Source organism: Gracilinanus agilis, chromosome 1, assembly GCF_016433145.1.
Source record: "Gracilinanus agilis isolate LMUSP501 chromosome 1, AgileGrace, whole genome shotgun sequence".
NCBI classification, from domain to species: Eukaryota; Metazoa; Chordata; class Mammalia; order Didelphimorphia; family Didelphidae; genus Gracilinanus; species Gracilinanus agilis.
This window is the reverse complement of record NC_058130.1, coordinates 723,051,968-723,065,378: the sequence shown is the minus strand read 5'-3', so window position 1 is coordinate 723,065,378 and position 13,411 is coordinate 723,051,968. Positions and strand designations below refer to the sequence as shown.

The 13,411-nt window shown below is 36.2% G+C and overlaps 1 protein-coding gene across 1 annotated transcript in view; it reads right to left on the bottom strand.

Annotated features, from left to right (window-relative positions):
• Positions 1–5,345, bottom strand: part of LOC123256759 (vomeronasal type-2 receptor 26-like) — a 68,424-nt gene extending 63,079 nt beyond the window's left edge. Inside the window, exons 1-2 of the mRNA XM_044685322.1 lie at positions 5,089–5,345; positions 2,356–2,647 (exon numbers count right to left, since the gene is read on the bottom strand). Of these exons, the coding sequence (XP_044541257.1) occupies positions 2,356–2,647; positions 5,089–5,345 (549 nt within the window). The remainder of the gene's footprint in view (positions 1–2,355; positions 2,648–5,088) is intronic.
• Positions 5,346–13,411: the final 8,066 nt, after the last annotated feature.

Genomic DNA, 13,411 nt, shown 5'->3' with positions numbered 1-13,411 from the left:
TGTCTCTCTCTCTCTCTCTGTCTCTCTCTCTCTCTCTCTCTCTCTCTCTCTCTCTCTCTCTTTCGCTTTTAGTATTGCCAGGATTTAAAGGGTGCTTGGCACTTAATAGTAAGTACTTAATATATGTTTACTGAATGAAAGATTATTTCACCATGCCATTTCCTTCCTTTAGTGAAAGTAAATCAATTATAAGACTTTAAATATGTTTCTTTTGAATTTCCTCCCTTTCAATTATTCATTCCAATGCTCCAAACTGTCAAGGTAGTTCTAGATCATTCCTATGATCTCATTTTTAGGATTTTTAAAGTTAAAGAACTTCAGATCTATAGAAACAAGGACAGTATTCTACATACATGATAAAAGAAAAACCATATATGATGGTGATGGAATACTGTTGTGCTTTACAGAATGAAGGACTGGAGAATTTCTATATGAACTAGAAAGACCTCCAGGAAATGATGCAGAGAGAAAGGTGTAGAACCATGAGAACACTGTACACAGAGATTGATAAATTGTGTCACAATCAAATGTAATGACTTTTCTATTAATAGCAATATAATGATACAGGACAATTCAAAGTAACTTATAAGAAAGTATGCTAAAGACATCCAGAGAAAGAACTGGGGCAGTAGAAACATGGAAGAAAAATGTATGATTGATCATGTGCTTCAAAGGGGATATGATTGGGATTTCAGCTTTAAAAGATCACTCTTTTGCAAATATGAATAATATTGAAATAGTTTTTGAACATCGATACATGTATCACTCAGTGGAATTTCTTGTCAGCTTCAGGAGAGGAGAGAAAAGAGGGGAAGGAAAGAACATGAATCATGTCACCATGTCACCTCCATTTTCTTCAAGGTGCTAATTGAGCTTTTAATACAGCATGACAGATATCCTTATCCTATCTTATCACCACTGTTGTCTGATATCAGAGGATCAGGTCCCCAAAACCAGTTCTCATGCCTAACATTTATTCTCTCTTCTCAATACATTTAGGACTAATATTAATGTGCAAGAATTATTCAATACTGAGCAAAAATATTCTAATTTTTCAGATCTTCAGAGAAATTATCTGTGTAATGTGCAAGCATATCAGGGTTTCCAATCACACTCTTTTTTGGGATGGAAACTAAATTACTCCAATTCTGTTTTTGATATGCAATCATGGTCATGATCCAGGAGAGGTTCACCTTACCTGATGTCTGAGAGCTTCATGATAGAGTAACTAGAGTGTTAAAGTGGCATCAAGAATAATTGGGGGGGAATCTTGCAACAGGAACTTATTAATTGAATGAACTTGGAGAAGTAGCTTAACTTTTCTCCATCTCAGCATCTCACTCTCTAAAATGGATATAATAATTATACCTACTGTGAAAAAGATAATGGAGGGCACCAGGGATGTTACAATATAATCTAAATGGTTGTGGGTACACACACTGGGTTGAAGGAGAGACTGGACCAGGATAGGGAGACCAGAGTTCACTGGTTTAACACAGGAATGGCAGTTGACCTCAACTGTCACCCAGCTCACCACTAGGCCAAAGTCTTTGAAACCAACAGGCAAGGTAAAAGGTTTTTAACAGGTTTAATTATGTTTCACTAAAAATAAAGGTGAGAAAGGGATTTCTATACTTAAAACCTAAAGGGCAAATCACAGAGGCAAGGGGAAGACTTCTCTACTCTAATCTTAGTGATCTAAGCAGACAGGGCCAAAGGAGCAGTGCAGGAGTCACTGGGAGGGCTGCTTCAAACCTTGTTCCTGCCAGGCTTGACCAGCACAGCTAAGGGCTGAGGGTGGCTTTGGGGTTTCTCATGGTAATTCACAGATGATTACAGGATGTCAAAAGCCAAAGTGGTCCAAGGTATCCAAGTAGAGAGGGTGTACTTGAGATGCTGTCCACCTGATCCCAAACTCCTCCTCTTCCCTTGGTGCTGCTCTGTAGGTCTTGTCCACTTGCTAAATGCCACCACCATTCAGGATCCCAGGAAAATCAGGATGCAGGGTGTCCTTTAATCTGAGATCTCCCAGAGCTAACAACAGTTTATGCCAACCTCTAATGGAGTCTCTCTCAGGGCACAAGGCACTTCTTCCTGCCCCTTCATTCCACCTTGGAATACTCCAGCCCTTCCTGTTAGGTCAACCTGAATCCTTAATTAATTACTAATTAATCTTCCTCACAACACTACCTAAAATATTTAATGTGAAGATGAAAAGAAATACATATGTAAAGTACTTTTAAAACCTTAAAACATGTAATACATATTAGCTGTCATTTTCTGATATATTATTGCTGTTGTTATTATTATTTTGGTTGATAAAGGCATAGAAAATGTGAGTTCAATATCACTCACCTGTGGAAACTTGTAGAGGTCAAACAGAGTCCCCATCTGGACAGACAGAGCTGATGTGACTCCTCCAATAACAGCCACAGACTTGTCCTGGTTTCTGCAGCTATAGTTAGGCATGAGCCGTGTCTCCCCAGAAAGCCATTGTAGGGTACTCTGCAATGTTTTTTCATCACTGTGGTAGGTGTTGTAGAGGTGGAATCCAAGGGAGATGTTGGGCAACAGATTGGGATCCCTATTAATCTCCTCTATAGCAAACACTACAGCCAGGGCCTGCTGATAATTTTTGTACAACCATCTGTGGAGGAGAGTGTCAATATAATAATAACAAGCCATGAGAAAGAATGCTTTTCAGAAGAAAGGATTCTCCCACTAAGTGAGTCAAAACTAAGGACCCCTAAAGTTGTTTTTCTGACTTCATTTGTATTGAAAATAGTCTCACCCATATGGCTTTCTCTCTCCTCACTTGTGATTCCTGAGATGATGAGAATTGGCTTTGAGTTCTTACCTGACTCTGCATTCATTCCAGAAATAGATATTGAATATATAATATATACTAGCTCCTGTAGTGTATCTAGATGATTCCTGACTCTAGAATGTTTTAAGATATAGTAGGAGGGAGAATAAAAACAGCAATAACTGAAATTACTGAAAGTGACCGAGAATATGTTAAAGGTGAATGGTGGTGAGATCTAAAAAAGGTGAGCAGACACTTCATAGCCCTGAAGAAATAAGGGAAGTGTTCCTGTATGATATCATTGGCCTTGAGATGTGAAGGAAAATTTGGATATATAGGTATATGGAGAAGATGCCATTCCAAGGGGAGGGTATATTAGAAATAAGCTCATATAGGGGTAGGAATAAGAGATATAGTACATTTGGGACCTTGGTATCTTACTCAAGTCCTGCCCCATATTTCTAAGAAAAGGTGAAGTCCTGATTAAGTTTTCACTCCCTCTTCACTTCCTTCTCTTCCTGTACAGTATGTGAGAAAAACAGAAAACCAAAATCATTTCAGAGAATGTGATTAAATACCAGGTTTTTAGCCAGTTTTCAGAGCATTTAAGTCTCTACATCCATTCTTTCCTTCTTTATACATTTTCCATTGAATTAGAATTAGAGAAGACAGAATAGCCCTTACCCTAACCAAAGTGGGCTATTGTCAAGAAAAATTCTAACACTGCATAAGTTTAAAAGGGCATTTGAATAGGATTTTTATTAAAAGTTTCACAAAGGGATGCTGGAAACTTCTCATCCTTTTAAGCCAAAGTACCAAATCTGCCTCATTGGTGAATAACAAAGAAATGAAACAAAATAGATCCATTAAAACATTAAAAGGTAAACAATGATTAAAATGCTTTAGTGATTTTGTCTTTTAGATAAAAATAGAGACAAAAAACTTATTTATGAGAGGAAATAAAGAACTTCAGAGAAATTCAAAAAGTGACAAAAGATAAAATAGATATAGAGAAATATTAGGCTAAAAAAAGGTACAGAATAAGATGTCAGTGTACTCATCTGCCAAAGAACTGTCCAATGTATCTCATAGTTTGTTTCTCTCAACCAGATAGATGAGAAGATAGAATCAACTGCTGACCTATTTATTCTCTGCTCTCACATACTGAAATTGTCTAGAAATTGGTGTATTTTGGTTTGAATCTCTTTTGCAGAGTGCATGTTTTCAGAGTCTTTTTATAGAGTTTGCATTGCTACACACCGAGTCCTTACTATGGAAACTCAGGTTTTTGTAAAGAAAATTAATACAGGACAAAGTACAGAACCAAATCGTGACCATGAACAAAAATGCCAATACTTCTCTATGTCACAGAAAAAATCTAGTTCCACTTCTCTCTGATTTTTCCAGTCCCGCAAAATTAACCTAGAGAAACAAAAGCAAATCCCTCCCATATTATCTAGAGAAAATCAAAGCACTGTGTACATCACTGAGAAATAGCTAGTATTCCATTAAAATAATTTAAAAATCTCCCTTATTACTTCTTAGGATAGTATCCTGGGCATCTCTCTCTCTTCCCAATTAACTCAAATCTCCTGAGCCTTCAGTTTCAGACTCTGCCCCAGACTCATCTAGTGCATTGTTGGGGTTTTATACTCTAGACTGCTCTATCATGAATATGTAATTAGTGACAAGAAGAATAAAGGAGAATGATAAATTGATATATTCACAAGACCAGAAGGCATTTACCAGTGATTGGTGGAGTGGGAGGAATGTATGATCTTCAATGAACAAGGGATTCCCAAGACTCTATAAAGGTTGTGCTCACTTGTTATCAGACAGGTAAATGTGGAGAGGAAATAATCAATAGACTCAATAGAAATTCTTCTGTCCTGGGTACAGGATTCAAGAACTTTTGCTGGTTCTGGGAATTTATTTAATTCCAGCAGTGTGAAGTCCTTTTTGATTGCTCAAGTGTTAAGATAAGCTCAGCATAGGGGAGGGAGGTTGATAAAACTCAGCCTCCTCTAGACACAACTTCTTATCTATGGGTCTTTGGGACAGGATTGGGGAGAGGGAAGTAGAGGAGAGACATTTTCCCCATTCAACTTAGAACTCAGACATATGGGAAAATGGCAAGAATATAGAAGACTTCAAAGAAAAGAAGAAGGGGGGAATACACATTGTGTTCTGCTGCATGGGCTTGCCCTTCTATCCTGTCTATAAGGATGTCTTTTTTAATGATCATACTGAAAATAAGCCCAGACAGAAAGAGTGGCACTTACTGATAAGGTTTACAAGCTTTGTTAGGAGGACTTCCAAAGAGTTCTGCACCTGTAACTTCATTTACTTCTACTGAGAATAAGGATAAAAATATTCCAAATACAAGGTCAGCATCTTTGGAAACAATGGGGTTAATCTGGTGGACGCAGGTGAGCTTCTCTTTTCTATGCCCAGAACCATGAGTCTGCAACAGTACGAATAGGAGAAGAGAAGAAAGCAAATGAAATGTGCTTCTCTGAACAGAAGACAACATCTCCATGTAACCTATAAGTTTCTAAGCCTGGAAACACTATGGAGCCACTTAGACTAAGGTAAAGTCAAGTGCCTACTCATGGACTGATGAGGAACTGTCCAACAACTGAAATGATCTATCCTTCTATAGATGTTCAGGCTCTTAACTGTCTATCACACCTGAGGGAACACACTAAGACATTAGTCAAATCCTCATCCAAGACAAGGACAATAGTTCAAGAGAAATGGGCATTTTATAGTTCCCCAGGTTTTCAAATGGATTCTGGCTCACAGCACCCTTATGTTTAGATACATCCTACCCCATTCTCCACAGAAAAATGTTGTTTCATGAAGAACTCTGGAGACCAGACTGGCTGGGGCATCTCCAGCTGAGTCTCTACATCCAAGGGGAAAACACAAGTGCAAAATATTGTTTTAGGCCCTTTCCCCCTTGTTAGTAACAGATGCTGCAGTTCAGAAGTGCCATCCTAGGAAAGTAATTTCTGTTTACTAGGTTCGGTAAATGGCCTGTGATGGTGAAAACACATGAAAAACTCTGTTGTAGTTGATAAGATTAAAAGGACAGCCATCAATGATACTGATTTCCTTGATGGTCTGTAAGACTGATGGCCATGTTGTTCTATCATTTCCCTATGCTGGGTGCAAAGTAATCCAGGTCTCATATTCAGGATTTAAGATAATCTATTCAGAAATTATATTAGAAGATGGACAATGCTCACAATACTCTTCTCCTACTCCTCTCCTCACTCTTTGGACAAGGTTATATCATTATAGTCTCAGAGATAAAAGGGGTCTAAGAGTCATTTAGTATGATAGATTTATGACAGAATTCTCCTTTCCTTTTTTTTTTTCCTAATTTTGCATCAGAAACACATGTAGTCTGATCATATTCTCTACCTGAGTAAGGCTATGACAGGGTTTGGGGATATACCTTTTGCTCTATTAATGATGAAAGTAAAGAATTTATAGTTGCTAGAGACTGGAGTTAATCTTATTTAACGCCTTTATTTGACAGATGAGGCAACTGAAGTTCAGAACAGTAAAATGTGTTTCTTCCATTTACACAATGTGCAGCAGATCAATTCTAGTCTTCTTACTAAGTCAAATGCTGTTAGTATTTTTACTACCTATTACTTTCCCCTAGAGAAATGGACAAGCTTAGCTCATCCATTCTGAAATTACGTGTACCCACATCTGTCCATGAAGCCCCATTATAATGCTTTTGCCTTCAGAGATCACCAGGGTTATAAGATACTTCACTGATCATGAAGTATAAGATATCAGAAATGTCACTGAGCATTCTGGTATGTAGGGCTAAATCCAGCCGAGAAACAGAAGGAGTACAAATCTTGGGATATGTTGAAGTCACTGGTTGAAAGACTAGTATGTCTCATAATAACCACTGATCATGGGCATCCCATATTGCCTTGGGGAGGAAGGAAAAGGACAGTAGAGTAGATTAATGATTTAATGGATGGATTAAAGAATGAAAATCAATTGTATTACTCACTCTGGAGATTTTGAACCTTGGATTACTTCCCCCATAAATCCCTTAATATTTTCTCAAATTCCCTTTATTCTCTCCTGCACCTCCAAGTTTGTGTGGTCACATTATCATTTTATAAATTCTGTAGCTCCTCCCTCTTTCTCTCTTCTTCATGAGCATGGCTGAAGTGAGTTTAGCTCCTTTTCCCTCTATTTTTTATGTTAGATTATTGTTAATAAAACTTTATAAGATAGAATACCTAGCTTTTGCATATTAATTTTAATCTCTACAGTTTGAAAAAAACTCTTACCTTGTGTGCAGATGCAAAGCATGGAATCCCTGCAAAGGTACAGGGATAGCCTCACCCAGAATTCCAGGGGACCCCCTGGAGAACTTTGGGTGAGGGGGCAGTTGAGAAGGATTGAGGACAGTTTATTTGTGGGAGTGGATGTGAGCAGACACTCTGCTTGCTACTCTGGACTTGCGGTTTCTCCTGAGGTGGCCATTGTAGCATAAGCCAGTGGTTTCTACTTGTAGGGTTAGGCTGTTTGTTATTACTATTCTTCATTAATATAATTATATAATTATTTAGGGATTAGAGAGTAAGATACTTATCAATAGCAAGAGAGCCAGTTTTAGTTAAGTGCTTCATCCCCTCCAGTGAGGAGGGGGGGAAGCGCGGCATCAATTTAACAGTTCAGGGTCACCTTTCCTTTATTCAAATACCTTCATTAACTTCTCTAGTTTTCCTTGTTATTACTTAATATACTCTTTACATTCAAATCTGTGCCTGATAATTATTTGGGAAGATACAACTCAGTCTGTACATTTAGTTTGAATCCTGTTGGCTGCCAGTTTAAGAAGATCTCCTCTGTCCTCAACTGTTAGATAACTAATTTCTGTATATTCATCATAATGACCTGTGAGGAATATAAATTTAAGAAAAGGAACATCAATTGGGGTTTCAGCCATAACTGAAACTTACCAGAAGAATCTTATTCCTGTCTTCATTACCAACTGAAGCAGAAGCAGTTAGAGGGGGAGGGGTTTGAGAGCCAGGAGTGTTTAGCCCCCTCCTTTCCTCACTGTATCCTGTCAATCTCTGGCTCTTGACTTAAAGCTCTATTTGGCCCTGACATTTATCTGCTTCTCCAAACTATCTGTTATTATCATCATAACACTTTTGCATATTAATTTTAATCTCTACAGTTTGAAAAAAACTCTTAACTTCCATCTTAGAATCAATATCGTGTATTGTTCTAACCATCCCCTCATAATTATAAAAAGCTAAAAACACGTTGGCTGAATCAATCAATCAATCATCTATAAACTGGTACAAAAATGTTATCAATTTTAAAGTATCATTGAATTTTTGCATCATTGGGTGAAAGCAGAAGATCCATAAAAAAGATACTTTGTGATTGACTGAACAGAAAAAGGCATATCCAGTGGAACTATGGATAACACAACAAAGTTTTGGGAGTTCAATAGTTTAATTTGAAAATGAAAAAAGGAAACCTTATTGGGACTTGATGTTGGGATTGGGAGAGGTGAGACCTTCCTCATAACTTCCCTATTGTGGAAGGGATGATACTGAGAACTTCAAATGCTCTGAAAATTTTAGTTTCCAGATGTCCAACTATTGGCAGAAATGTGCACCAAAATTAGTTGCAACATGCTTTTTTTCAACCTTTTTGTTTCTTTGTTTGCTTCTTTGTTTCTTTCTCTTAAAATACCTATGTCTTTTTTTATCTTAATAACAAATTTCTGCTTAAGTTTTCCAAAGTTATGTGATTCATATTATCTCTCTCCCTTTCTTCCTCCAGTCTCTTGGAGTTGACAAGCAATTCAATTTGAGTTCTATATTGTACTATCACACAAGACTCATTCCCATATTATTCATTTTCATTAGTGAATAGCTTTTAAAACCAAAATGGCAAATCATATACCCAAATAAGCAAGTGACAAATAATATGTTTTCTTCTGCATTTATACTCCAATTGTTCTTTCTCTAGAGGTGGATAACATTAGCAGCAACATTCTTAAAACATTAGTAGTCTTTGCACTCTAGTAGTCTTTGCACTCTAGGAATCCAGGTCTTCATGTGAGTGGAATTTGATAAAGTAATCAGTGTGCCACACAAATACTGATTAAGGTTCAATAACCACCAGAATGAGAAATATGATTATGACATATTAATGTGGATTATTCTTCAAACTGTTAATCCTAGAAATGGAATTATAAGGTCATATTCTAGAAGAAAATCTTGCCCCTGGAATCCTTTTTTTTAAAACATTTATTAATATTCATTTTTAACATGGTTACATGATTCATGCTCCCACTTTCCCCTTTACCCCCACGCACTCCCCTAACCCATGGCCAATGCACATTTCCACTGGTTTTAACATGTGTCATTGATCAAGACCTATGTCCAAATTGTTGATAGTTGCATTGGTGTGGTAGTTTCAAGTCTACATCCCCAATCATGTCCGCCTTAACCCGTGTGTTCAATCAGTTGTTTTTCTCATATGTTTCCTCTCCTGCAGTTCTTCCTCTGAATGTGGATAGCATTCTTTTTCATAAATCCATCAGAGCTTTCCTGTGTCATTGCATTGCTACTGGTACAGAAGTCCATTGCATTCGATTTTACCATAGTATATCAGTCTCTGTGTACAGTGTTTTTCTGGCTCTGCTCCTTTCACTCTGCATCAATTCCTGGAGGTCTTTCCAGTTCACATGGAATTCCTCCAGCTAATTATTCCTTTGAGCACAATAGTATTCCATCACCAGCATATACCACAATTTGTTCAGCCATTACCCCATTGAAGGACATCCCCTCCTTTTCCAGTTCTTTGCCGCCACAAAAAGCGCAGCTATAAATATTTTCGTACAAGTCTGTTTATCTATGATCTCTTTGGGGTACAAACCCAACAATGGTATGGCTGGATCAAAGGGCAGGCATTTTTTTATAGACCTTTCAGCATAGTTCCAAATTGCTAGCCAGAATGGTTGGATCAGTTCACAACTCCACCAGCAATGCATTAATTTTGCCACATCCCCTCCAGCATTCATTATTCTCCCCTTCTTTCATTTTAGCCAATCTGCTAGGTGTAAGGTGATACCTCAGAGTTGTTTTGATTTGCATTTCTCTAATTATTAGAGATTTAGAACACTTTCTTATGTGCTTATTGATACTTTTGATTTCTTTACCTGAAAATTGCCTATTCATGTCTCTTGCCCATTTATCAATTGGGGAATGGCTTGATTTTTTATACAATTGCTTTAACTCCTTGTATATTTGAATAATTAGACCCCTGTCAGAGTTTTTTGTTATAAAGATTTTTTCCCAATTTGTTGTTTCCCTTCTGATTTTGACTACATTGTTTTTGTTTGTACAAAAACTTTTTAGTTTAATATAATCAAAACCATTTAATTTATATTTTGTAATTTTCTCTAACTCTTGCTTGGTTTTAAAATCTTTCCTTTCCCAGAGATCTGACAAGTATACTATTCTGTGTTCATTTAACTTATTTATAGTTTCCCTCTTTATATTTAAGTCGTTCACCCATTCTGAATTTATCTTGGTGTAGGGTGTGAGATGTTGATCTAAACCTAATCTCTCTCATATTGTTTTCCAATTTCCCAGCAGTTTTTGTCAAATAGTGGATTCATGTCCCAAAAGTTGGGCTCTTTGGGTTTATCATACACTGTCTTGCTAAGGTTATTTACCCCAAGTCTCTTCCACTGATCCTCCCCTCTGTCTCTTAGCCAGTACCATATTGTTTTGATGACTGCTGCTTTATAGTATAGTTTAATATCTGGTACTGCTAGGCCCCCTTCCTTCACATTTTTTTCATTATTTCCCTTCATATTCTTGACCTTTTGTTATTCCAAATGAAATTTGTTATAGTTTTTCCTAATTCAGTAAAGAAGTTTTTTTGTAGTTTGATAGGTATGGCGCTAAATAGGTAAATTAATTTGGGTAGAATGGTCATTTTTATTATCTTAGCTCATTCTACCCATGAGCAATCAATTGCTTTCCTATTGTTGAGCTCCAGTTTTATTTGTTTGGAAAGTGTTTTGTAGTTGTTTTTGTATAATTGCTGTGTTTGTTTTGGTAGATAGATTCCCAAGTATTTTATATTGTCTAGGTTGATTTTAAATGATGTTTCCCTTTCTACCTCTTGCTTCTCTAATGTGTTGGAAATATATAGAAATGCTGATGATTTTCGTGAATTTATTTTGTATCCTGCAACTTTGCTAAAGTTGTTGATTATTTTTACCAGCTTCTTAGTTGATTCTCTAGGATTTTTTAAGTAGACCATCATATCATCTGCAAAGAGTGATAGCTCAGTCTCATTGCCCATTTTGTTACCTTCAATTTCTTTTTCTTCTCTAATTGCTACTGCTAGTGTTTCTACTACTATGCTGAATAATAGAGGTGATAATGGGCATCCTTGTTTCACTCCTGATCTTATTGTGAAGGCTTCTAATTTATCCCCATTGCATATGATGCTTGTTAATGATTTTAGGTATATACTGTTTATTATTTCTAGAAAAGGTCCTTCTATTCCTATTCTTTTCAGTGTTTTCAATAGGAATGGATGCTGTATTTTGTCAAAGGCTTTTTCAACATCTATTGAGATAATCATGTGATTTTTGTTTGTTAGACTGTTGATATGGTCAATTATGTGGATGGTTTTCCTAATGTTGAACCATCCTTGCATTCCTGGTATAAATCCCACCTGATCATGGTAGATGATCTCCTTAATTATTTGCTGGAGTCTCTTTGCTAGTATTCTATTTAAGATTTTTGCATCTATGTTCATTAGGGAGATTGGTCTATAGTTTTCTTTCTCTGTTTTTGATCTACCTGCCTTTCGAATCAGTACCATATTTGTGTCATAAAAGGAATTTGGTAGGATTCCTTCTTTGCTTATCATATCAAATAATTTGTATAGTATTCGGATTAGTTGCTCTCTGAATGTCTGATAGAATTCATTTGTGAATCCATCAGGTCCTGGTAATTTTTCTTAGGGAGTTCTTTGATGGCTTGTTCAATTTCTTTTTCTGATATGGGATTATTTAGGTATTCTATTTCTTCTGTTGTTAATCTAGGCAATTTATATTTTTGTAAATATTCATCCATATCTCCTAAATTGTTATATTTATTGCCATATAATCGGTCAAAATAGTTTTTAATGATTGCCTTGATTTCCCCTTCATTAGAGGTGAGGTCTCCCTTTTCATCTTTGATACTGTCAATTTGGTTTTCTTCTTTCCTTTTATTTATTAGATTGACCAGTACTTTGTCTATTTCATCTGATTTTTCAAAATACCAGCTTCTAGTCTTATTTATTAATTCAATAGTTGTTTTACTTTTGATTTTATTAATTTTTCCCTTGATTTTTAGTATTTCTAATTTAGTTTTCATCTGAGGATTTTTAATTTGCTTGCTTTCTAGTTTTTTGAGTTGCATGCCCAATTCATTAATCTCTGCCCTCCTTAATTTGTTAATATATGCACTCAAGGATATCAATTTCCCCCTGAGTACTGCCTTGGATGCATCCCACAGAGTTTGTTAGGTTGTCTCATCATTGTCATTCTCTTCAATGAAATTGTTGATTGTTTCTATGATTTCTTCTTTGACTAATTGGTTTTGGAGAATCATATTATTTAATTTCCAAATAGTTTTTGATTTGCCTGTCCAGGTGCCCTTACTAATTATTATTTTTATTGCATTATGATCTGAGAAGGTTACATTTATTATTTCTGCTCTTTTGCATTTGTTTGCAATATTTCTATGCCCTATTACATGGTCAATCTTTGTAAATGTACCATGTGCAACTGAAAAGAAGTGTATTCCTTTTTGTCGTTATTTATTTTTCTCCACATATCAATTAAATCTAACTTTTCCAGGACTTCATTCACCTGTCTTACCTCTTTCTTATTTATTTTTTGGTTTGATTTATCTAGATCTGAAAGAGGAATATTTAGATCTCCCACTATTATGGTTTTACTATCTATTTCCTTCTTGAGCTCTGCCAGTTTCTTCTTTATGAATTTGGATGCTATGCCACTTGGTGTATACATATTGAGCACTGTTATTTCCTCATTGTTTATACTGCCTTTAATCAGAATATAATGACCTTCCCTGTCTTTTTTAATCATATCTATTTTTACTTTGGCTTTGTCAGAAATCATAATAGCCACTCCTGCCTTCTTTTTCTCATTTGATGCCCAAAAGATTTTGCTCAAGCCCTGAACCTTAAACTTGTGTATGTCCACCCGCTTCATATGTGTTTCTTGTAGACAACATATGGTAGGATTTTGGTTTCTAATCCACTCTTCTATTTGCTTCTATTTTATGAGAGAGTTCATCCCATTCACATTCAGAATTATAATTATCAGTTGTACATTAGCTGACATTTTTGTATCCTCCCCTAATCTTACCCCTTCTTCTTACACTATTTTCTTTTAAACCAGTGCTTTGCTTTGAGCTGGTATCCCTTATCCCCTCTGTTGATTAATTTCCCTTTCTACCCCCTCCTTTATTATTCCCCTCTTTTTATATTTAAAGGCCTAAT